This window comes from Notolabrus celidotus, chromosome 7 (genome assembly GCF_009762535.1).
Source record: "Notolabrus celidotus isolate fNotCel1 chromosome 7, fNotCel1.pri, whole genome shotgun sequence".
NCBI lineage: Eukaryota > Metazoa > Chordata > Actinopteri > Labriformes > Labridae > Notolabrus > Notolabrus celidotus.
The window spans coordinates 12281246-12307671 of NC_048278.1; the positions used below are offsets into that span (position 1 = coordinate 12281246).

Below are 26426 nucleotides of genomic sequence, written 5' to 3' on the forward strand. Positions count from 1 at the left end.
AGTGTACTTAATTTTTCTACCACAAGATGGATACATGAGCCACAAATTAAGATAAGGGAAAGCTCCAGCTGTAGATTACTGGTTCAGTGGTGCCCCTTTGTGGTGAGCATTGGGAAATCAAACTATTCAGTGCTGACTGAAACTCATGAAACATTTGACTACATCTTTATCATACAGTTGCAGAGATATTATTTAAAAGCTCATGTGGTGACACTGTAGCTGATTATGTGGCAGATTAAAATTGGCGCCTCTTAATGACCTGCAAAAGCAAAAAAAAAACTTCAGCAACAAGAAAGACATTTTCTATACCGTAATATTTTATTGCCTGTAACTGCTGACAGAAGATGTCAGAGCAGATGATTGAAGAAACAGGCTTTCTTTGCATTTTTAACAGCACAAGTTCACAGTGAGTGATAAACATGACCATTAAAGGAAGGCAGGGCAAGGTTTTTTATTGGAAAACACTACATATTAAAGCTTTATGAGCTTTTAGAAATAACAAGACAAACAACATATTTGTTCCATAATCAAGGACACATGTGGGTGGTCAGGTTGAGATCTCACAGAACAGAGCAGATGCACCCATGCAGCACTGAAATTAAATATTTAGTCGTTTGGGATGTAATTCTAAACCTGGCACAATTATTGGCCAGCTCCTCTGCAGACCGAACTGTGTCGTGTGTGTGTGTGTGTGTGTGTGTGTGTGTGTGTGTGTGTGTGTGTGTGTGTGTGTGTGTGTGTGTGTGTGTGTGTGTGTGTGTGTGTGTGTGTGTGTGTGTGTGTGTGTGTGTGTGAATGCATTATTGGATGATTAATATTCAGTGATTTGTCGGATCTTCCATGAAGCATTGTGCTCTACATCTATTAATAGAATTATATATCATTTTTTAACATACAACAAAACCAATTAATTAGTATGTAGACAAACAAACTTGAAATTTTAGTAATTTGCTGGGTTGGGCATTATTCCTAATACCTATCTGTTCTCTTATGTTTACCAGTGCATCATTTGTCTTTCCTGCTGTCCTTATTGCTGCATTGAGTTCTAAGGAATGTCCATATATCTGTCTCTGCATTTTCTCCAGCATGTTAGAATTCAGTTTGAATATCTATTTCTTACTCTGGATGTGAACAGAAGAATTGAACAAACTTTTCAGAGAGAATTCCCTCCATATATGTGAATTGATGGATGTTTGATGTGTTTTCAACTTGTACCGATCATTGTCAATTATAGTCGTATCAATCTCAATTTGTTATTTTTCTTTTATACTTGAGTTGAGTGTTTATATCACATCAGAGTCTGATATAGTGCAGATACAATTTTCATTTGGTTCGCTTGTGCAACATTGTTGTAATTTGGACCACACCAGATACTTCCACAGAGGGATATCTTGATTCCCTTCTTTTAGTAATCTTTTAGTTGTAGGCACCTATTTACAGTTGATGCTTATCCAGATAAAATATGTATTTAATATCCTAGAAACTCTCTAGCTTCTCTAAAGTGTACCATGCTGTGAAAACCTTGCCTATCCACTGTTTGAATCCTTCATCATTTCATAGCTGGCTCGTTTAGAAGTGGAAGTTTCTCAGTATCAAACAAAAATTTTTCCCACTCTGTTCAGGGGCTCCATACATACCAAATTAAACCATATCAGTTGGCCGTTTGATGGATTGAAGCATGAGACAATTCCTCTGCACTCTGTAACAATTCAAATGGCAATGAAAGTCACTTAGACGTACATTTATAAAGAAGCACTTGTGTGTTACTTGAGGAACTCATTGTGAAAAGCTGCAAGTCATTCAAATCAAATTTCCTTTCAGTGATATTGTCTTGGCCATAAATCACCCATGAAAAACGCAGCACCAAAGATACTTGACATGCCTTTTTATTAAGATACAAAAATATTTACAGGCAGTTTAGCAGTCAATTCATTAAGCTGTATGAAACTGAGATGAAACTACGGAGCCCTTGAGGTCCCATGGGATAATAACTTTTATCTTGTGCACACAAGTTGTTTATCATGTGATCATTTATCATTAAAAACATTATTTGCTCTTTTGATTGTGTGAATACTGTTTGTTTCTTGTGTATCTGCTCATGTCCATTAAAATTATAAATAACAGGTAGTGTAGGCTGTTTAAATATGTCAATATAGCTCTATGTTATGTACTAACTGTTACATTGAATTGCTGCCATGTTTTATTTATGACGTAATGTGTAATATGTATGATTTGTATTGTGTGTGTGCTTGCAGGACACAACAAATTGCACTGGGGGGACATAAAGTATACCTTCTCTTATCTTAAATGTTATGTTGGAGCTAAAAGTGAATGTTTGTGCAGGGTTCAGCATGCCTAACAAGAGATGTTGTGCACATTCCTCAACAAGTTATTGTCCTATGCACACAAGTCAGTAACTAGTGCCCACAAGAATATTGAATTGTGCACACAAGAAAAAAAAAGATAATCTTTACAGGACTTCAAAGGCTCTGTGTGAAACTGAAAATGTAGGTTGTTAAAAAAAAGTGTGGTAAAGTGGAATAAGGAGGTGAAACAAATACATGCAAAGACAAATGAGGGCAGTTATCACTTGAACCACTAATCCACCGGCTCTGGAAGGTCATGGTAGTTGTTGACATCAGTACTGTAGTGATTGATCTCAGGTTGTTCACTATTGAGCTCAGCATACTCTACTGAACCCTGCTGACATACAAAACAAGGACATTAGACACTGTCACAGCATTAATTTAATCAGATCAATTTATACAGTAATCCTGATTCATTAACACTGACACACAACAAAGCAATTCAGACTAAAGCACACTTTAGTGTTTTTTTTAAGTACATACTCAGTGATATATAAACTGTCCTGGAATAAGGTTAAATCAATCAATCACACTTTTATGAATGTTAAAATATTACCATCTCAATGCTAATCTAGATTTTTAATGGAGCTATTCCATACTACACACTCACAGAGGCAATTTTTGCCATGACTTAAACTTTCAATTGTCTCCTAAACATCAGTTTCCTGAAGAGCAGGCCAACCATAATAAGACAACCATCAGCTGACGTCTTATCTGTCTTTAAGAAGACACACTGATGACAGAATGAGCCGTTTTTAGAAGATGATGTGACTTCCTGAGCTCTCTATTTCACTGTCCTCTTCTCAGCTACTTCTAGCACCATGTAGGGAAAAAACAGTGCAGTCATTAGTCCATGCTGGGGGACAGTGTGTGGGCTGAGATGGGCTTGGAGGTAATATGACTAAACCACAGCACTGATCGACAGCGGTGATAAGGAAGGAAGCCACAGCCCAAATGCTTTTGTTCTTGTCTGGAAACTTTGACGACAGTTTCCCTCTTGCTCTGGATTATCTGCCAGCAGAGGGTCAGTGTTACAATGTCAATGCCAAACCAGGAGGATTCAAATGACTTGCTATTTGAATTACTGACATAAATAATACTACTGTGAGTATATGTGATGCTTGTTCTTCCAGTCATTATCAAAGTAGAAGATAGAGTAAAACTGAATCACTTTACGAGTCTTTAATCAACAGTGTGTATAGTTTGGCCAAATAATGAAGACCAGTGCAGGAAAAATGTCTGGCATTACCTAATGCATGTGTATCTCACACTCTTATCTATGGACTCATTTCCTGCTCATCAAGGCATTTAGCCGAAATGAACAGTCCAGGCTTTAAAGTTGGTCGTTTGGAAACCATCCACTGATGTAGTGGTGGCTACCGATGTCAACTTATTAGGCACACCCTAATGATGTGCACGTCTAGTAGACTAAAAGATTAAATACTGTCACCCTTGTTAGTTGGCTCCAGAATTGCTAGACAGCTAAATTAATTATTAATTATTAATAAGGCCAGAAATGCCGGTCATATACTGTCTCCAAGCAGTAGTGCTTCCACCTGCCACTAGCTGGAGCTAGTACTGGCTACTACCATGATACTACAATGCTCTATTCCTTGGTTGTAAACCAGCACAGGTTTGGCTGTATCTTGATCTAGAAAATAGAGATAAAGTTGCAAATAGGCTGTGTCTGGAGAAACTGGCATATAACCACCTGACCACAGTAATGCGCATGTGGACCTTAATCTGCACGGAGGACCAAAGGCTGGTAGTGCTCTGCTGACGTTAGTCACCAAATGAACAGCATTTACCCCCACACTCTATGACCTCCTGTTTAGCCATGTTAAATAAATTGTGCTCAACTTTTGCTGTTTGCTGAGTATTTTCTAACCTTTAGATGAGTCAGCCACAGACCGTACTGTACCTATACCCAGAACAACCTATGTGTTGGATCCATTGCATTTAAGGCATCTAACTTATGCCTTCTTATGTTTTTATACACCTGCAAACTGCAGAAAATTACGCTAATAAATATTGATGTGATATATAGAAACTGAATTATATATATTTATTCCAGTTAGGTAAAAAAAAAAAAGGCACAGATGTATGACGGCAATAGTGTTTAATAAGCCAGAGGAACATGATTGTGAATGTGCAGCTTACTCACATAGTCATGATGGTCGGCAGCACCTGTAGGAAAAGGTGAAACAGGTTATTATGAGTCAGGTGAGTACCCCGCTCACTCACTGACCTCACATTTATCCATTAGTCATTGGACTGTTAACACAGCGTGGTTGACCCTGCTGACTCACTTGTTCCTCTTCTTCAGCCTTTGTTTCAGTCAAAAGTTTCCTGTCCCTGTCATCTGATTCACAGTCAGATTATCCTCTGTCAGTCTTAAAGTTGCTTCTTTCAACAACTCAGAGTTCTTGTTAAAAAGGAAACATTAGGACTCTGATTGACCGCTTGATAGACACATCCAGCGTCTGGCTGAAGTTTTAATAACAGGAACTTCCTGCTAGCAGTAACAGGATAGTCATGGTTTTGCAGCTGGCATGGTAAACTGTTCTTCTGTCTTTACTATTGTCTTTTGCTCTCATCCAGAAGCAATACCATCAGGTAGCAGTTCAAGCATTTTATGAAGGATTTTCAGATTATTTTGCAACTTGGGAGCAGTGCATTCAAGTAAAAATGGAACAGAAGTCCAGCTCTGCATAAAGTTTCTTAAGTTAGGGTGTTTTCCCCAATAGACCTATCTTGAAACTAGTGACTTTGCAACTTAAGTTGTGTCATTGTTCAGTTGCATCATGCAGCCATAAGGCTTATTTGAATTAATACAGCATTACATCCAAACTAACCAAAATGTTGTCCCAGAAATTACATTTTCACTTAATTTTGCAAAAGTTTTCAAAATGATGCGCCATGACAACTGATCTTTTAAAGAGGACTTTACACCTACTGTGAACTAAGTATAAGATTCAAGATGTAACTTGTGCTAATGTTGGAACTATTTCAGCTGGTGTAATCCCAAAAACATTACTAGAGTGTAAGCTCAATCCTACATTAGGAATTACATTCAAACTGGGCTAACTTTGAACTTGAGTGCATAGCTGATGCAACCCAGTGCAACACATTACAATGAGTCACAAGACTCTCAAAAGCTTTGTGCTGTTTGTATGAAAATATGGGAAGTTTCTTGGTGGTTAAGTGATAACATCGGATGCCACATAACTGCAATGACAAGCTAATATTAAACCGTTGAGAAATGTCATTCTTCTCTCTTTGTTAGCCTCCTCTGAAATACCAAACAATGGTAAAATAGCTTATCTCCTGTAATGTCATAGAAAGGGTGTTAAAGGATGTTTTACTCACCATGTGGTGAGTTTTGAAGCTCGCTGTACACTGTGTCAGTGCCTTTTCTCAGGGGGGCTGTTAACGCAGACAGAAACACATTAGCCCGCCTGAACATCAAAGAAGACAAAGTTTTAAAGATACTGTATGTTTGATCTTTCATTAACAGAAATCTATAAATAGGCGGGTTGTGTCACACTCTAACTGCCATCTCTGGCTGGTTGGGGACTTGAGCATTGCAACATAATGAAGAAGGGGCCACTATCAGAAACCAACCCAGCAATTAGCTCAACCCTTCCTGTTTATAAGGTCTGCTATGGCTCTGGAAGTCCCTGCAGTTATCCCTGCACTTACAGCAACTCTGAGATGTGTTGATTATGTGTAATTAAGCCCCTCCCGGGAAGCGTTGGTCTGCATTATCAACTTTAAAGGAATGTGAGCAAACCAACCGAAGAAATATGTTTTAGACGAGGAGGTTGTGAAAGAGTTAGGAGGCTGATAAGCAAAACAGGGGGCTGTGAGTGTATACCTCTGTCAGGATCTACTGGCTGCGGATGCACCACCTCAGTGTACTCCACATCAGGCTCGTTAGTCTCCACACTGCTCTCCTCATCATCACCAGCATCTAAACACATCAATACAGCTCTGTTAAACAGATTAAACTGTCAACATCAAGTTATTAAAGCTATTTCTAAAAGCTTCTGTAAACTTGGCTTGAAATAGTAATAATACATATATTATATCGAAGATAGTGAGAGTCTCAATAATCATCCACATAAATCTAAGTGAAAAAGGTTTTATAACTGTCAGAAAATCTGAGTTCAAACCCTCCACATTTTGTTGTTTTTATGATGCAACTTTTGAAAGAAGAGTTGAGATACTTTGCTTCTTACAAAGTTGAATTCATGAGCACAAAACTCTCCCAACTTTGGTTGCTGTGCAACAGAGATTACTAAATCAAACTCCTGAATATGCATGTCTCTCTCAGGCAAATGTTCAAAAAGACAATAATAGAGAGGTACGAATTACCTGACTCAGGTGGCCGCCTGCTCCACACACTGACTTCTGCTTTGTCAACCTTCACTGTGAAACAGAGAGATAGACAGAATGTCATACAGAAGCAGCCAAAGACAGACAGTGATTGAGTTGTAAAAATGACACACTGAGTTAGAATAAAGAAACATACCTTAAAAGTTAATGACAAGTAAAATCTCACTATACAGAGAAACATGTATAAACATCATCTGATATGAAGAAGGTGGTGTGTATGAATTACTCTCAAGGGAACTTGCTCACTTTTAGACAAAACATTTTTGTGCGATTTTGCTAGAAGTATATTACAGGAATGACATTGCTCCTCTTCTAAATATGAAGCTTGATGTGTTGAGAGAGCTAACGCTTTTCCTGCTTTTCTCGTCTGATAATCTTTCTGCAAAGCTACACTAACCATCTCCTGGCTGTAGTGGTATTCCAAACAGTCAGAAGTGAAAGAAGTACCAGTCTTCTCATCCAAAAGCTAATCATTTCTGTATTTGTATACTATGTTCATTTCTTCAAAGGTAAACCATTTTTATCTGACCTAGAGTCGATCATAAATGCGAAAACAGAGAAATGAGAGAAACTTTCTCCTTAAAATTTGGCCTTCATGAAGATATTTATGACTCTTAAAATAAAAACCCTAACAAAGGAGCAGTTTTCATCTGGTCCATACAGAAATCTTCCGTTGTGTTGTGCACAATAGGCCGTTAATTCAGACGTGGCTGCACAGTAAGTACTGGCAAAAACAACTTCCTATTACAACTTCCCTCTTGGTAATGTAATCTTACATTCAGCTCAACCAGAGCTTGTGTGATTAATTTCCTCTGACTGCTGCATGCATTCAGACTTGCCTGGTCTTAAACAAAATAAGTCCCACCCTCCCCCAAGCCACCAGTTTTAACAACACCGAGCCCTGAACCTGCTCTGTGCCAACATAGGAAGTTTCTTGCAGACTCTATTGTTTCATCTGTTCAAGGAAGTCTCTGTTGAGTGTTCTTTTTTAGGAAATGAACCAGCTTTGTGTTATGTTGGGATTTTCATGGATCTGTGCCTTGGATTATGCACATAAAGTGATGGAAGAATTATGCAGGCATGATTACATATAAGTCTTCCACTTAGTATTTATGTTTTGAGCAAATAAATTCAGCCTCTGATAGCTGGACAAAATGAATGGTATGGACACAATTCTAAATAAATCCAATGTCTTTATTCTACAAGTGTCTCTTTCAGTAGCCATAGATCAACCAAATATATACACACATTTCCTGTCATGATGATAAAATGTATTTACATCTAAATCAGTCACCAAGCATGCACCATGGAGCAGTTGCAACAATAAAAGACACGGAATCACATAGAAATGGCAAATGAAGAAACAAAGGACAAAAACAAAGGAAAAAAAGAGGTTTGAGATGAATTACATCTACTTTGCAAAAGGAGGGGAGAGGGAGCAGTGGGTGCTGGTGTATATTTTCTCATAACAGACCCCTCTTTTTTTTTTTTACTGGAAAAAGTCCCAAGTGAATAAGTGTCCAGATCTCTCAAAACTTAGCATCACAAACAGGATAAGTGCTCTCAAAGTCTTTTCATTGACTCATTTAAAAATTAGATTTAAGACACGCCCATTGTGGCGCATCTCTACACTGTGGCTGGGATACTGTAGCTGCTCCTGTTGCTGATGTCAGCAGGAAGCGACGCCGCGCTATCTCGTGCCCCATTGGCCACTCTCCCCTCCGTGCCATTATAGAGTGGCGCTGCGTCTGGAAGAAGACGATAAAGGGCTTTCTAAGCAGAATGCAACAATAGACAATCAATGCTATGTGCTATGGCTGAACTACTTAAGCAGCTTCTTCCTGTGTACACCAGAGACTATGTATAAGAATTGGATGTAGCCACCGGGACGTCACACATTTGTATGTGTACTATCTTTTAGAAGTCTTGAGCTTGCTATTCAGGAAGCCACTATATACTTTTTTATTTTTTAACCTTAAATTACTTTATAAATCAGGAAGCCATGCCCTGATTCATCATTTATTCTACTCTGGGACCATAAATTACAAAAGAAATATCAAGCTACAAAGGGTATGCACTAACGGCACTTTCCCACCAGAATACGCCCTGTCCTTCAAACCAAGTGGCCAAAATACCTGAGGCACGACTGTCTTTCATGGGCGAATCAATGAAAACAGATATCTGATTAAAATAAGAGCAGCTGGGCTCAACAAAGATCACTCCACTTTACCAAAGACCCAGTGATCTGTGGCCAGAAATCAGGTCCTGACATTTATATGTACCTGACTTCAAAGGCAAGGAAGCACACAAAGCAAAACCTGCAGGAAATAACTTTAGATTTGAAAATTAACTAATTGACTTTACCAACAAATAAACTGTTATTCCCTTGTTTATTTCTAATTTGCAAGCTTTTAAAACTCAAAAACCATGATTTCAGCAGTAAAGACAGAAACTGAGATTAGGTCTGATCCCTTCACCTCATGTCTGTAATATTTAGTTACATGTAACTGACATAAAATATTGATCTGATTTAATCTGTGATGAATACCTAAAGAATAGTGAAATATCACTGAATTGAAACGTAGCCTAAAACTATTTTTGTGGGATATAAGGACCAAGCTTAAGATTTAATCCAATGTTCTAAAATGCTGTGATCATTCTTTTATTGTACAGATGATCTGCTGAAATTCAAAGTGCTAATTTTAATTTAAACAATAGCAGGGAGGCTTGAGTGTGTGATACTGTACTGCATGACTGCATTAGTGTCACTATTAACTTCAAATTGAGGTTTAATGTGTTTCAATACACATATTACTCTAACTGAGGATACAAATTGCCTACACAAACCATCATCAGGTAACAATTACTGAAAGGACGGTGCTTTTCAGCCAATTTAGAGCTGAAACTCTGATCATAACCTGGTCCTGAAAATTTCTGCTTTGTTAAGTGGGTTTACATAGCGATTTAGGCTGGTTAAAATAGAGCCAGCTTCATGACACTGAAAACTCTGACTATACAATCAACAGGACCAGTTTTTTTCTTGCTTATTACGACCCCTCGGGTCTTTATTTAGAGGTCTTTTTTGTGTTTCAGTAGCATTCAGGATGAATGCTGACGCTGCTACTGAGTGCTTTCAGGGCTATGTGCTTTCTGCCACTTGGGGGATGTGGCTGCAGTGCCTCCACCTACTGAGATGTCACCATGCATACCATCTATACTGAAGAAGACAAATGAAACCCTTAGTAAATGTTAACTGAGGTGATAAATCAACTTAGGAGTTAGGTCATTTTTGTTGACTTCCACACAAACTGGCCCTCTTCTAAACATTAAAAGGATGTAGATTTAATACACTTCCACTTGTGACTTTAATTCAGAAACCAAGAGGCTACTTCCATCCTATAAACAGTCTTTGGGGTAACACAGCTTGTTCTAGAAGACTCAACTTCCTACGTTAGCGGCTTCCTAAATGCATCATACTTTCCTGCCTCTAAGGTACAAAAGTAGACACAAACAAAATGTACATGCAGGAAAAGACAACATGGTCAAACATTTACATGATGTGTGCGTACAGAAACTAAAACAGGAAATCTACAATCTGAGAGCAACAAAGACACGTAACATGAATAAATGTAGCCACACATGAGCCTTTGCATGCATATTAGAACATGGATGATGGGATGAAAATGGGTTGTTGTGGCTAAAAAAGGACACATGCTTTGACTTTAGAGGTAACACATGTAAAGAATGGTTTTGATGACTAATGAGGACAGTCGGTGGTAGAATAGCAAAACTGAGCTACCTGTGTCTGCGTTATAAACCTCTGTGTCGTGGGTTAGATTCACTGTTAAAGAGTCATCTGATTTAGGGCTCGAAGGCTTTCTGAGAAATGGTGAAAATAAAGTCAGCTAGGGCAGGAGAGAAGTAAAAAAAATCTACTAAATGGCAAAAGAATATGATGCATAAAAACTTCCTGACATCCGTTTCTAATGCAAATAATTATGAACACTTATTATCACACTGGTGGTTTTGCATGTTGTTGCCAGTTAACATGGTACCTTTCTAGCAGCTGCTGCAGCTTGTTGTAACATTTTTTATTTTTTTCAAACTGCACAAATGTTGTAAATAACCACTTTGACTCTTCAATGGCTATACATTACATAAACATAACAGACCCCCAGAACTCTAAGCCGCCTAACAAAGCAAAACTCACTGTCACTAATTTCTGCATTATTTCTTACATACAGAGGAAGCAAGAAGTTAAGCCAACTCACACTGACAACTCAGAAGCTGCTTCTCTTTTACCTACAATAAGAGAGGAGAGGTACAAAGAAGAGAGGAAGAAGTGGGTATAGGAAGGTTGTATTTCACATGTGGTTAGACATAAGAGGCCTGAGCTGTTGGAGGTCTGTAGGTCTCTCTACCTCTCTTGGATTTGAAGCACAGCACCAACACCACCACCAGCACCACCCCCGCCAGCAGACAGAACCCCCCGATCAACACTTTCTTCCACAACGCCATGCGCACTGTGGAAGAACAGAGACACAGAGAGGAGAAGAAGTCAGCATCAAACAAATACACAAGCAGGGAAAGGGGCAAAATGGGACAGGACTGTTGTTCAGGATGTTGAACACAACAAGGCAGAGGGGCAGACTAAAGAGAGGTTTAGTTTGAATGGTAAGCCAAGCGATTAAGTGGTCTGTTCTATGGACAGAGGCTACAGCCCTCAAAGTGGCAACCCAGGTCTGACTCCCACCCTCTGCCTTTTGCCAAACCCACTCTCACATCAGATTTTTTTTACTCTATCCACTGTCCTCAATGCAGTCTGCAGCTACACAAACTCATACACAAAAAACTGTGAAACACTGTGTTCCGACACCTTTCTATTTGTTAGCGGTAATAATGTTATGGCTGATCGATGTGAACTGCCTAAGGATAAACTGGACTACCTGGACTTGAACCGGGGCCTCTCCGATTCCTATGGTTCCCAAATCCCTATGGACTGAGCTACCGTTGTTATTGTCTTGTCTTCATTTATTATTTACCTTTTTCTATTGTATATTTTTGTTAAGTGCTTTCTAACCTGTTTTTTGAAAAGTGCTATAGAATTATAGTTCTTAGTTCTTCTAGTTTTTATTATTATTATAGAAAAATAATATTGATGATAATAATCACAACAATAATAACAACAACAACAACAACAATAATAATAATAATAATAATAATAATAATAATAATAATTATTATTATTATTATTATTATTATTATTATTATTATTATTATTATTATTATTATTATTAGTGTTATTATTTGTGTTATTATTAATGTCACAATAAATGTCATTATTCTTATTTATATGGCGAGTCTAATGTTGTGTTGCTTTTGGCTTCCCTTCTTTACTGTTTCCCCGTGATAGAGGAGCTGGGGCAGACTGAGAGAGATTAGTGGAGGTTCTGTCCCACTGTGTCTTTGTCAGAATAGATGGTAGTGCAGAAAGAAAGAGAAGGCTGGTGTCACAGCATCATTAATCCAAAGTCAACACAAAGTAGGAAGCCAAAGGTTGAAAAACTATCTTTCAGCACTAAGCAAAAAAATCTATACCGAAGAGACTGAGATCATCAAGTGTTAGTTTCATCTAAAGTATGTTTCTGAAAACACTATTCCAATTGCATTCCCCAAAGACAGGGTTCACACTTAGCATCAGCCATTTCCATCAGTCTTACCCTCTATGACGACCGGGTCACTGCGAACCACATTGTTGGCATAGTTGATAGCCTCACAGTGATAGGTGCCGCTGTGCTCTTTGGACAACAAGGGTACCTGGTAGTTTGAGTGGTTCAGGTTAGCGGTTGTGGTGTACAGGGGCAGTTCATTGCCAACTTGATACCACTTAAAGGTGACCGGTGGTGTGCCATCAACCCCACATATGAGGAAGAGATGATCTCCCTCTGAGATCTCTGCTACGTTGGGGATAACGGTCAAAGTTGGGTGTGTCAGAGGCACTGGGAGAGGAGAAAGTGGAGAAAAAGTGCGAGGTAAGTCAACACTGTCTCTATTGCAGACTAAGATTATGTTATGTACCTGAAAAACAAAAGAAAACTAAACCATGAACTGAAGTCCCATAAGCCAATACCTTCACCTTGTATGCACAAGTTATTATCTTGTTTTAACTAGTAGTAATCTCCTCCTAACACGTTATTATCTTGTGTGCACAAGATAATAACTTGTTCAGTTGTGTACTGTCTCTTGCATTTTGTGATGGTGTTAACATTCACCCTTAGCTTCAACACACTGTTCTGCTGACCACAGAAGCAAATTAGGTCTCTCACAGCCACCAGATAATTATCTTGTTTCCGCCAGAATAGATTTTGTCAATACAAGATAATCATAATATGTGCACAAGACAATAACTCATCTTACACAAGATTGAAATGATGAAATAAAGGGATTCAGGCCAACTTTGAAACAGGCCATTTCCCCCACGTGGAGATGGATGGAATGAGATAGCAGTCAACACTTTGGCATTAGTGTCTAAGCAAAGCTTTTTCTCCTACTACTTCTACTTACAAAATCATCTTGTCCTTGTGAAAGAAAAGATACAGCATTGACCTTTTCTATTCTCCCAAACCATGCTCCCCTCCTTAACCTTGTGGATAAGCTTTAGTAGGGGGGATACCTAACCAAACAGAAGAGTGGCTAAGCTTAGAATAGATTGTGCTTTATACCAAAATAATAGTTCATGTCCCAACAACATTTGAGTCAAATCAAGGCCTTAAGTTTCATTAATTTTGAGTGCAGCAAGTTTTTTCTGCTATGACAACAAACAATAAAATGATGGTGTGTAAAAAAAATTTTTTGTTTGTTGTATTAGATATTGACCTTGGAACAAAATTCCAGCAAAATATTGCTATTATACCTAGGGTTACAGGAGCACAAGGACAGAAAAGTGGTCATTGCAATGAGATCGTTTCATGAAAAAAATGTCTCAGACTTGACATGATTTTAGATTTTTGAAGTTTTCTTTGAAAGAAAAGGTGAACAAATAAAAAGGTTTAACAGCAGCATCCAAAGAGACATTGAGGTCAGATTGCTTTGTCATTTGTCAACAGGTGCCTTTTTCAGAGTCTAATGGTAAAGGGAAATTAAAGAGGAATATCAATGATTTACCTATGACAGTAGCGTTGAGTCTTTTACTGAGGGGGGCTTCCCTTTGACTGTTCTTTGCCTCACACATGAACTTGCTTATTTCAGCAGGGCTTGAGATCCTGACGGTGAATACAGCTTGTTGAAATGGAAGCTTGACGCTGACTGTGCTCAGTTCAGTGAAATCCCTCAGCAGGGTGTAGTTTATGGGCAGGCTGCCAGCGTCCGACTGACAGAGGATCTTGATAGACTGATCTACGACTGCTCTGCCAACTACCGAGATCCTTGGAGTGGAGACAGAAACTAAAGAGGAGAAAGAAAAAATAAATCATACTGACTGTGCATGGAGGAATCATTCAAGCAACATCACTTCAGTGAGTCCACTTAACATTTCATCACCTTCCTCGTTTAATGTTAGAACAATAATATCCCAAATCTTTCATCCAACTGTCATCAGATGCTTATAATAAAAACATTTAAATATAAAAATACCTCTCTGTAACCATCATCCAGACATTCACTATATAACAGTTACTGCACTCTTTCTAGGTCAATTTAATTCCTTTCTTACATATTTTGTCAATTTTGTGGTTGCTTTATTTACAACCCCAATTCCAGAAATGTTGGGACGCTGTGAAAAATGTTGATTAAAACATTACGGCTTGCAAATCATTTTAACCTTAAATTTATTACTAAATAGTGTTCAGACAACAAATAAATTGGATAATTTCAGAATAACATTCCTTGATATAAAAGAATTGGGGGCTTTCATCAGCTACAGTACATGACATCATAAAAGATTAATAGAATCTGGAGAAATCTCTGTACACAAGGGACAATATCCAAAAAATAAAACTGGATTTCCATGATCATTTCAGGTGGCACTGCATAGAAAACAGACATAAGTCTCAAGTGGAAATCACTGCATGGGCTCAAAATTACCTCTCAGAAAACACTGTCTCTTGTCTCTTGCAGTTTGTCACAGCATCCGTAGATGCAGCTTAAAGCGGTACCATGCAAAGAGGAAAAAATATGTAAACATGGTCCAGAAACGCAAGGAACTCTGAGTCTCTGAGTCTGGACCCATTTAAGATGGACTGAGGTGAAGTGGAAAACTGTCCATTGGTCTGACAAATCCAAATTTGACAAAATTGTTTTTGAATCATGGGTGCCGCATCCTCTACTCTTAAGAAGACAGGGACCTAGCCATTTGTTATCAGCACATAGTTCAAAAGCCAGCATCCGAGACGGTATGGGGATGCACAAGAGCCCATGGAATGGGTAGCTTAGACATCTGGGAAGGTACCTTGCATATTTCAATAAGACAAAGCCAAACTAGGTTCTGCTTATACAACAACTGCATGGCTCTGTAGTAGAAGAGTCCCGGGGTAAACTATTTTATAACAAGGTGAATTTCCTGTGGTAAAGCAATAAAGCTTGTTTTGTCTTATGTTGACTTGTTTTCTTATATTATAACAATTCAATACATTTATACAGCTCAAATTTTAAACCTTGGGGAAGAGAAAAGCCAATAAAATTATGACTTTACACTGAAATATATCATGTCTAGACCATGCTTTTTATTTATGCTAATGATTTATTGATTGTAAAGAGAGTAACAGCTCCTCCCCTCACTTTAGGCAGAGATATTTCCTTCATGTTCACTATAGTCCCTGAACTATGGTGCTCAGCAGTCACTGGATTTTCAGAGCTCTTTTGGATAGACTGCTGCTTTATCTTTCAGGAAGCAAGAAACTAACTAAGAAAATTAAATGGGGACAGAAATCAAAACAACAAGCCAAAAATGCTTGTCTTCTCAACCGAGACCAGGGGTGCTGCAGATTTTAGACAACATGACAATTCTGAAACACATTTCTCTAATGATGATGAGGTCCAAAATATCCTGAAATCCATTCTTATGTAAAGTTGCATGTAAAGAGTTATCAGATTAGCTCACCTTTTGGACGTACAGTAAGGGTTTTACTGTGTTTCACAATGCCCTTTGCTTGAGCCTTACAGGTATAGTTGAAATCATTGGACAGGGTCCTGCCTGAAAACACTCCAGTGCCCTTTTGGATTAGGTGGCTGTCAGGTGGGTCAAGAGTGTAAGTCAGCTCCTCTTTGCTAAGTCTCTCAGAAGCAAACATTTCACTCCTGCAGGTCAGTGTCATGTATTCCTTTTGAAAGACTTCAGCAGGAGACATGGTGAGAGTGGGCACTGAAAACAGCTCTGTGGAGAGATTTACAGAAAACTACAGCTTACTATGGGAACTGATGTAGCATAATGTAAATGCAGATACAACATAAACAAAGTAGGCCTGCTAGCGTTAACCATGATGCAATTACAGTCAGAATTAATGCTAATAGCAATAGACCTGAGGATGCAGCTAAGGCCTTGTTTCCACAAAAACGCTTCCCATGCACAAATAATCGCGATACATATATGTGGCAAGGGCAAGATGAGTTACTGTTTTGGCACCACAAGAAAAAAGTTAAAGCCTTGAAGCATTATTGTAAAGACGACACATATCTCAGTTCGGAGAACACGTTTATATATACAGTATATATAAGCATATAAACACTCACTCACCAGTCACAGTGACGGTTTTTGTGTCTACTTTTACCACAATTCCCATTTCTAATCTGCACTCAAACTCCCCAGGATCCTTTGCCAGTGCGATCATACTGTGGTTGACTTTGGAGTCTCCATTGCTAAGAAGATTGGTTCCCTGACTCAGGTACAGGTGAAATGTGTCATGGTTGTACCGGGAGTCTGTGATTGTGCATGAGATTGTAAGTAGGTCTCCTTCGTAGATTTTGTACAGAGGGAAAATCTCCAAAACTGGTGTGATGGAGAGCTCTAAAAATGAAAAAAGTAAAGAATCATGAGCTTGTACCAATGCGTTTACAGGTGCAGAAATTGTATTTACAATGCCTCATACCTTTTACTGAAACTGTGACAGTGTTGCTCCTCTCAGACTTGAAGGAGTCTGGTGTCACGAGGACGGTGTAATCACAGTGGATTTTGTGGAAGCCTGCACTGCTGAGGCGAAATTTGGCCTCTGCCTGGGCAGAGCTGACCTGCATCTCCGTGATCTCTTTAGAGCCCTCGTAGAAGAAGAAGAAAAGAGAGCCGGTCTCACCAGGTGCCTCACACGTGGCCTTTATCTCCTCTCCTTCATTGACCACGCCGTTTTTGAGCCGGAGAATAGGCTGGGAAAGGCCTAGGAACCATGGACGTGAGAATTACATCAGATTTCATCCAGTTTTAATAACCCATAGTAGAGGATATAATGAAAAACAACGCCATCTTCAGCCAGACATCTGCAGGATGTCTACAAACATGTAGAAATCAAAGGTTTCAAATTCATTTTTTGCAAACCTTTCTTCCATGTGATAGATCTTATTCATTTACAATATATTTGGGGGGCTTTATGTGCCTTTCTTGAGAGATAAGACAGTGGATATGGTCAGAAACTCGGAAGAGAGAGAGTGGGGGATGACTACTGTCAAACCCAGGGACGCCACTTAAAGGACTCTTGCCTCGGGCAACTGACTTAACTGCCTCCCTGCTAGTACACACTTAAAAACGAATATAGCGTCACCATTGTTTTTATTCTCTCTTCTTATTCTCTCTAATCTTTCTAATCTCTAAAACTGTTGAACAACCAAAACTGTGGGATCGAAACTCACCAAAGTTGGCAGCAGGGTTGCAAATGTTATCTACTACAGTACTCAGATGCATGCAATGACAGCCATTAACCTCGAAGTGATACTGTAATAATTTAGTTTATGTGATTGGGATAACTCAAAAATAACAATAAAAAAACAACAATGGACAACGTTAAAATCTCTCCCACCAATTTAATCCTGCAAGTCATCTGCATCCTGGGTAGTCTGTCAAAAGGTTGACATTTTCTCCTTTTTTTCACCATTTCATAATCTTGGATTCTGTGTCTGTTCTTAAAATGAGAGAACTTTTTTTTCAACAAAGGGGCCAAACTGACTGGAATCTCCTTTGGGCGATTCACTTACTGTTGACACATACCTCATTCAACCACCACCAAAAAGGGAAAAAAAAGAAACTATTCCTTTAAAGTGCTGGACGAATCACCCCAAACTCAGGTAGGGCTGTCCAGACTTCACTAATCTGAAGTTGTTAAAGTTTTTCATCACTGTCTCTAGCAATTGCTGTGGTTCAAAGTAAAAAAAATAACCCGTATAATCACCAGTTCAGCCTAATCTAAAAATGTGGCATTAACCTGAACTTCTCATACCACAGCATTTAATAGTGTTCATAAAAAGGAAACCAACCTGTTACTGTGAGTTTCTTGGCACTGCTGGTGAGCTGTTTGCCCTCAATGTTGATCTGGCACTTATATTTGCCGCTGTTGGAGACTCTGGCCTGTGGCAGAGGGTATAGAAGATCCTCAGAGCTGCTGGAGGTTTTGGTGTAGACTGTGTTTCCATCCTTGGATATGGTGTACTCTCGACTCAGAGGCTCCTGACCCGAGCTGCTGACCATGGCATGACATCTCAGAGTCACATTAGTGTCCCGGGTTACATCAGGGCTGGGTTCGATGGACAGGGTGATCTCTCGTATCGTGAATACTGGAGAATAAAGTAAAACAGTAAGAACACCATCACACCAAAAAATAACAAGCAGTTGACTAAGGGGCCTCGTGTTTAATCCGGAGACCATTTTAATGTTGGTCAACTTTAAACTCATCATCGCCATGAAGATGTTTATAAGGAATATGGAGCAGCAGTATCCAGAGCGAGCAATCAGCACCAAGAAATAGAAAGTGTCGTCATGCATGCACAAGAGGCTGAAAACTGCAGAAAGTTTGCCAGAGACAGTTCAAGCCAAAAGCAATCAGAGACACTATCACTGAATTTATTGCACTTGGTGATCAACCTTTCTCCATGGCAGAAGACCAGCTAATAGCACATTTGGAACTCCAGTATACTCTCCTGAGTCTTATCTCTGCCTACCCTATTCGATGTGGTCTCCACTCACATTCATACTGTAATCAACAACTATGTAAGTGACATAAGTCTTACCAAGGACATAGGGACTTCTGACGTTACTCCAGGGAGTACGCTGAATTTGATGGGTCAGTGACTGTGTGACGACTTTAACATGAAAAAGACATTACTTCATGCACAGCAGTGTTCTAGTTCACATACAGCCTCAGCCACCTGTGTAACCTTTGAAACCATGCTCAGGCAGTGGAACATTACAAAGGAGAGGGGGCATATTGTGCTTAGAGATAGTGCACGCAATATGGCCACGTCTATGGAGGAGTGTGGTGTTAAAGGCTTGGGCAGTATGGCACCCATTGAAATAGATAAATAACAGCTGAAGAGTTAGAACTGTTTTATGTTTTCGCCTGCTCAATAATGACCTTAGTTGGTAAGTCAAAAATGTATACATCCATTTTTGCCAACTACATCTTAGCCTTTCTTACTCTCAGGTGTGCATAAACATATTATGAACTTATTTCTAAAACAGACTCTTATAACAAACATTGTTGATCCTGTCTTATCTGTATCGGCCATCAGGAGCATGTAAATATCAGTTATCGGCTCATTATAATTCCCAAAGTGATAAAAGAAGTAAGGAAAACGATTTTGATTTTTGTTTGATTGCAATCTTCAACTGATAGCAGCTCAATAGCTGCTGACCCGGTAAACTCCTGACTCCTGCTGAAAAATGACCTTCCATATTTATTTGAGATGTATAGTTCCCTCGCCTAGCTTGATGCAGAAATTTAAATGAAGGGACAACAGATGGCCTTGTAGCTTAAGCACATATTAAGAGGAAGTAGTCCTCGTCACAGCAGTCACTGGTTCGAATCCTGAAAATGACCCTCTGCTGCATGACACTACAGCCCCCACACTTCTTCTCACACAAACAAAGTCATAGTCTCCAAAATGGCCTACTAGGATGATTACAAAAATATAATTGTAGAGCCTCACCTAAAAAAATTATTCATATTTTTCAATAACTACTACATTAAATTAGCTTAAATGTTCTCTGTTTATAAATATGAATATTTTACTTGACGTTTATTCTGACATTCATAATACAAAACGGGAAATGAAGACATTATTTCTATTTATCCTTCTCATGACTTATGATATGATGTACCAAAGACTGATTTGGAGTGTGCAGCTGTTTCCTTGTTCCTTTAAACAAATACATCCATACATACTTGTTGCAGGAGATTTGTCATTTCCTTTTAATCACTTCCTATTTAGTTTCCGCCGCCCATAAAGGTCATAAGATAACATTTTTTAAGTGACCACAGCTGAAATTTCAGTTTCAAATGGCTGATAATGAACACAGGGAGCTGATGTGTTACCATGGAATTTCATCATCCTGGTGACAGCATCCTCTATGTGTGGTTGACTCACACAAGAAACAATGAATGAATACATCACTGTAAAATTTCTCAGTTGTCATGGAATGTGAAAAAACGAAACAATGCAAAAATAAAGAGGAACATAAGGAAGGGCCGCACCTATGAAGCATCTCTTTAGTCTTCAGACCACTCAAACTGCTTGACATTGCATGCCAACATTTAGTGTTCACACACACACACACACACACACACACACACACACACACACACACACACACACACACACACACACACACACACACACACACACACACACACACACACACATTCACACATTCACTCATTCACATACACACACATATTTACACTAATTTGCTCATGCTAGACAAGTTACGCCCATGCCTTAGGGAGGAATTTGTTGTTCAGAAGCTTATCCAAGACATTTTGGGTATGTAGACTGGAGGAGCCAGGGGTCAAATTGCTTATCCTTTTTTCCCCTACAGATTACTTTTGGGGCTTTTTGCCTTTATTCTAGTATTCTAGAAACAGGGAATGTGGAGGTTTTGGGAGCAAATATTTTTTTAAGAAGTGTTTTTTCAGTTTTTTAATTTTGGTTTCATATCAAAAACAAATGTATGGATTGTTTTGTTTTGTTTTGCCGCAAATAGCAACAGTATCAGGACTCAAATCTGTCGAAGTGGCGCCCTGGATTACTAACCTTATGATTGTTGGACAACTGGCTCCTACTCCTGAACCACTTCTACCATTTGTATCAAGTCTCTTTTATTTTCCAACATGGCCTCTATAGTGATCCAGCAATGTAGATCTCTCTACGGAAGCAAACCTTGCAAGGGCATTGGCTGATAAACTAACTTCACATTCCCCACCAGCTTTCAGTCCAAACACAATCCCATCTAGCTACCAAACTCCAAGATGCTACAGCCCAAATGCCAGTCATGTCTTCATACTGATGGTCTGCAAAGCACTGAGTGGCATTCACTTTCGTAGTGTAAAGAAGTGACAGGTGTCATGGCACGCCCCTTGATTCACTGATCATTAGGGCTAAATTTAATCAACCCTGAGGCCATCAACTTTTGACCAATGACAAGACAGTAGCATTACACATCATAGAGATGCCGCCTGTGTGAGAGCGGGCCGAGAAGTAAACAATTTCAGAAATTTTGGGCGTTAGCACGAATGGAGTGTATCCTTTACTCTCCCATCCTTTTTCTTCTAAGTCAGTGGAGGAAAAGAATTGGAAGTAGAAAGACAGGGGACTCGTCAGCCAATGTTCAAATAACACCAAAGGACAAATGACAAAATCAAAAGTTTTGTGGTACCTGGTTACAACAAATAGAATATGTTGTAACCAGAAAATGCCAAGTATAGCTAATAATTCACTCTTCTTTTTCCCACGCTGATTTTTGGAAGAGACACGGGTTGATTTAATATACATCTATCTGACACAATTAGAAAGCATTAATGCAGCAGAACTCACATTGGTTTAGCATAATGAAGCTAACTATGCTGGGCAAAGTTAATATCCCCTGTCAACTTAAGGAGGGCTGCATATACTGCATTGCTGTATTTAGACACATTGAGCTGGTAGAAATTAAATAGGCATTCACTGTCAAGGAACAGAGAGACAGGCGAAGCGTTTTCTGAAATCAAACACTTCTTTGTAGTGTCTTGCTGTAACTAAGTGTCTCACATGTAATGTTTTTTTCAGCTGTGTTAACAGATGCAGTTTGACCTGTCATGTCTTGGAACTTTTAGGACAAGCTTTAGCTGAGAGTTTTGGAAGTTGTTATTCACACATGCCCTTCACAGTGTGAAGCTTTTCCTGTTGGAGGGGGGAGGGGTCTCAAGAGACAAGACATGACATAAAGGGTGCCAAAATAGTCAACATGTGATGTTCACAAGATATTCTAGTTATATCAACGACACAGTGGAAGAACATGAAGATAAGGGAAAAGAAAAAAAATACAGCAGCTTCATCAAGTGTGCAAAGAAACTAATAACTGATTCACATGTTTGCTCCCAATGTTGAAGTGACTGTCAGGGTCAGTCTTTGCGAGAAAAAAAACATGCTTGAAAGTGCAGACAATTTTCTTTTCTTTGCTGTGACAGAGAAAGAAAGAACACAAGTATCAATCCCCCAAACAAATCACCCGTATGGTGGAGTGTGAGAGACAACAGGCTGCTGCTGTGACGCAGGGTGTTGTGTTGTTTTGAGGCAGTAAACAAACCCCAGGAACAAGGAAAAAAGGGCAGGAAAAGCACTTTGTGAGACAAACAGGCCACTCAGGGGATCTTTCAGCAAATCAGAGCCTGCTGAATCTGGCCCACACCCAGCATCATTCAGCAAGGACTGGCAGCTGTGACGCTGAGAAGAATCAGGCGTGCAGGGCAGGGACTTACTGTGAAATGTGGACACGGTGTGTGAGTCATGTCAGGTGCACACTGAGCCTCTGCAGGAAACTAACTCAATACACTTATTTAAGTGTTTTGGTTCAGATAACAGCTATCTGTTCTTACTTTGGTATTTTTGTTTTTATACTACTTTATACTTCAACTGCACTGCATCTGACAGTCCCAGTTTATTTACCTGTGAAGGCTTTAAAGCTCCTGTGAGAAACTTTTGGCTTTATTTATTTTGGCAGCCCCTGTGGACAACCTGATATCTCCAGTCTCATTACTGATTTTGTCATGTACTTGTGTTTTCTAATGAAAATTTTCATCCAGCTGTCTTTTGACACTTAAAAGTATCACTCATCAAGAACTGTGGCTGTGTAAAATGTAAACACAGACTCTCAGCGGCTTGTGGTTAATCACTTCATCTGACATCTACAATATGAGGCAGCAGTTTCATTAAAATAACAAATTATAAATTCTATATATTGCTGATTATGGTTTTATTTGATTTTGTAGCCCATGAAGAAGTTACAGTACCAATTTCAGGCTGCTTCACAACTAGTAAAAAACTCCTATAAGGAGCTTCAAACTTTTAAAAACATTTGAATAAGATAGATGCTACAAAGTAAAAATATTTCATCATATTTTTTGCCCTATTTGTTTGATTAAGCCTGTGTTACATCATGTTTCAAAAAACTAATAAAGAAAATGATGCCAATTGTATTTAATAACATTAATTAACATAAAATCTGGACATAAGTCTTATCGGTATATAAGATGCAAACTGTTTTTCATGGGCTTCAAGAGGGAAAAAAGGTGTTCCTGCTTAAAGACTTCCATTGGGTTCGACAAAATGCAGTTTCTATGCAGATGTGTAGCTTTTAGTGAGTATCTCTCTTTGCTGTGGTGCTCTCTGCATTTTATATATAAGTAAGTCACTTTTGGCTTGTAGCACCTTGAAAAGATTGATATACAGTATGTACTCATACTACTATAACCTCATTTATTATTATGTTCATCTGCACTCTGGCTTAGGCACATGTATTTATGTCTTTGAATAATACCTCTATAATTGTACAGATAGTATTTTTATTTAAAATTTTTGATTTAGATTTAGGTCTCTATATTTATGGCCCTAACTGTATTATTGTTGAGTAACAGTGTTCCAATCACCAAGTCATATATGTGCGAGCTCGCATGGCAATAAAGCTTTCTTGAATCTTGAATCTTGTCAGGTCAATGTGACTCATATTGGTGTAATAAGATATTTTGACTAGAAATTAGACAAATACAATACGTAAGACTGAGCTTTCTTTCCAGTGTAAAAGAGGCTTAGTTCGGAAAAGTTGCCTTATTTTTTCCACTTTTAAGATTAAATCTGTCTACATATTTGGTTGTCCTTGTAGAGGTTAAAAGAGATCAAAGTGTCTGAATGAATGAAAAGAATGATCAGGGAAATGTACGAAAATTAAGTTGAAAAATTTGGATGTGTTTAATGTTCTGTCAGTCACCAGGGCCAGGAAGAGGAAAATCTTCTACATGATGAATTTTTTTATATCAAATACTGTGGGTACACTTTGCTGATTATGCGTATTGCTTTTATAAATTCTAACTAATTTATAAAGTACATTAAAAAAACAACTCATTTGGGCGCGGACTTAGCCTAATGGTTAAGTTGTGCGCCCATTTAGTGGGTGGCACAGGCCCCTTTCCTGCATGTCATTCCCCCCACTCTCTCCCAGTTTCCTACCCTATCAACTGTCCTCTCCTCTGTAGAATAAAGGTGTAAAAGCCCCAAAATAAAACTTAAAAAACAAACAAAGAACAAAAACCCTCATTTTGACACAAGTGCTGTATGACCAGGGGCGACTATAAAACTGAAATGAAATCCAAAAAAAGATGAAGACAGTACCCACAAATACAATAACACACAAGAAAATATAAACAGTGTAACATTAAAGGGCTGTTAAGCAACACATAATGCAGGCTAAGAAAAGAGATGCTCCATTTGAATTGAGAGCCATAGAAAAGGGAAGAATTCTGTTCTAATCTAGTTGCAGTGCGTTCTCTGGTAAACCAAGGACACTGCTTTGAATAAAAGAATGATGGTACTTCTACAACTGCAGTATAAGCATGGACTACTTTACCACTCGATCATGCCCAACCTGTGTTGAGACCTCTATAAAAAGAAAAATATAATTTCAATTTTAAATGATGAAATATTTATTTAATTCCACAAGTTTTTCATATTTCAATCAAACTATGTGCCCTAACATTTTATGTTAATTAAGCCTCATTCTCAGCCTCATTTATGTTATATCAAAGCACATCAATTAAAATGAGCACCTAGGAAAACACGTTGAGAGGCAATATATAGCCATACAGTCTGAGTTCATCTGCATTCCTGGACAGGTATATATGAGGAAACTCTAAAGAAATCGTCTTAACACACATTATCACAAGAACACTGTCAGCAGCAAGAGAAAACACATGGGCAGGACAAACAGTATCTTTCCAGTGAAATACTGCATACTAAATCTATTGGGTCCACTCAACTACATTCAAGTGTAACAATCTGACAAGTAACGGTATGATATTCCAGTTCATCTAGGAAGGATCCACAAAGACTGATGCTTACAGCTTATTCGTTCAAATAAGATCTGCCTTCACATGTTTCAAATCAACGTTGAGGATCCATCTCTTCTCTCTGGCCTTCCTTTCCAGATGAGAATACTGTCATCCTGAAAGATATCATTGTTGTTCCTTTTTATTGTGTAAAGCCCTTTGGTCAGCCTTGTCAAATAAAGTTGACTTGACTCGATAAAGACCGGATGAATAAAAAACACATCAATCAAAGGACTCTTTGCACACTGTTCCACCTACTCCAACTGACCTGGACTGACTCCTGGTTTCCATCATCAACCCACTGCAGAGGACAGGGAGGCGTGTGACACTGTTCACAACCGTGTTCCCAACTATACAAACCACAGGTTTTCCACAATACCAGACTCCATCATCAGAAAACACTGATAACAAAGTGTTTCCACAAACTAACCATGTGTGCTCTGAGTCAAAAGGCCTCCAGACGGTAACTCTGTGTGCATGGAAAGTAAAGTAATGATGCTAAATAATCACCAGCGGTCTAACCAATACAGTTCTGTAGTAGACACTCAGTCAATCGTCTCTAATAATGCACATTCATTTTAGATTGTACTTACATCTCTGTGCGTTCACCACTCTCCCAGTTTGGAAGTCTGAGATGAAGAGAAGAAAAAAGAAGCACCAAGTTAAAGACTCATTTTAAAACCAAAATCAGAAAAATAAATCCAAAGAGCTCGAACAGAAGAATCTCTAAAAGCTCAGAGGTCTTACAGCTGGACAGGAGAGAGGAGGTGAGCAGTAGCAGGAGGCCCATCCTGTCAGGGGGCGCTGAGGATCCCGGCGCTGCTGACTGTCCTGCAGGGTAACAGGCTTGTGACCAGCCTGGCTGACGGGCAGTGTTAGTGGGGGGCAGATGCGACTGTGGTGGGCGGGCGCGGACACTAAGGTGGTGCTCTACCTCAGTCTCTCTGTGGTTAGCGGTTATCAACCCCAGCAGCCGTTTGCTTGGCTTAATTTGACAGGAAGTGAGTGTTGTTTCCTCAGGATGTTCATGCCGCCCGGCTCTTTGCTGTTGTGGAATGTTCTCTTCTGGGTCTCCTTTATGTATGTGTGTGTGTTTAGGTGTGTGTCTGTGTAT

General features: G+C 39.0%; 1 protein-coding gene across 6 annotated transcripts; it reads right to left on the reverse strand.

Moving 5' to 3' along the window:
• Window positions 1-1870: 1870 nt before the first annotated feature.
• si:dkey-237i9.8 (platelet endothelial cell adhesion molecule) lies at window positions 1871-26204 on the reverse strand. 6 transcript variants are annotated; one of them, XM_034687048.1, is made up of 16 exons: window positions 26060-26204; window positions 25906-25941; window positions 18219-18515; window positions 16847-17128; window positions 16495-16764; window positions 15862-16134; window positions 13929-14207; window positions 12485-12763; window positions 11186-11287; window positions 11036-11066; window positions 10564-10643; window positions 6744-6797; window positions 6244-6339; window positions 5736-5792; window positions 4531-4553; window positions 1871-2700 (listed from the first exon to the last, which is right to left on the reverse strand). In XM_034687048.1, exons 1-16 carry the CDS (start codon window positions 26100-26102, stop codon window positions 2599-2601), a joined length of 2304 nt encoding a protein of 767 aa, XP_034542939.1. In that variant the 5' UTR covers window positions 26103-26204; the 3' UTR covers window positions 1871-2598. The 6 variants fall into 6 exon arrangements, with proteins under 6 accessions (XP_034542939.1, XP_034542938.1, XP_034542940.1 ...); XM_034687047.1 differs by having other exon boundaries at window positions 1871-2703; XM_034687049.1 differs by lacking the exons at window positions 10564-10643; window positions 11036-11066 and having other exon boundaries at window positions 1871-2703.
• Between the last annotated feature and the right edge of the window lie 222 nt (window positions 26205-26426).

Bases quoted from the DNA above. Each gene is read 5' to 3' on its own strand.
- si:dkey-237i9.8 (XM_034687047.1), bottom strand. From the start codon at position 26,102: ATGGGCCTCCTGCTACTGCTCACCTCCTCTCTCCTGTCCAGCT. The intron at 25,942-26,059 runs GTAAGACCTCTG...TCTTCATCTCAG, and splicing joins CTCCTCTCTCCTGTCCAGCT to ACTTCCAAACTGGGAGAGTG. The intron at 17,129-18,218 runs GTTGGTTTCCTT...CATGGTTCCTAG, and splicing joins CAAGAAACTCACAGTAACAG to GCCTTTCCCAGCCTATTCTC.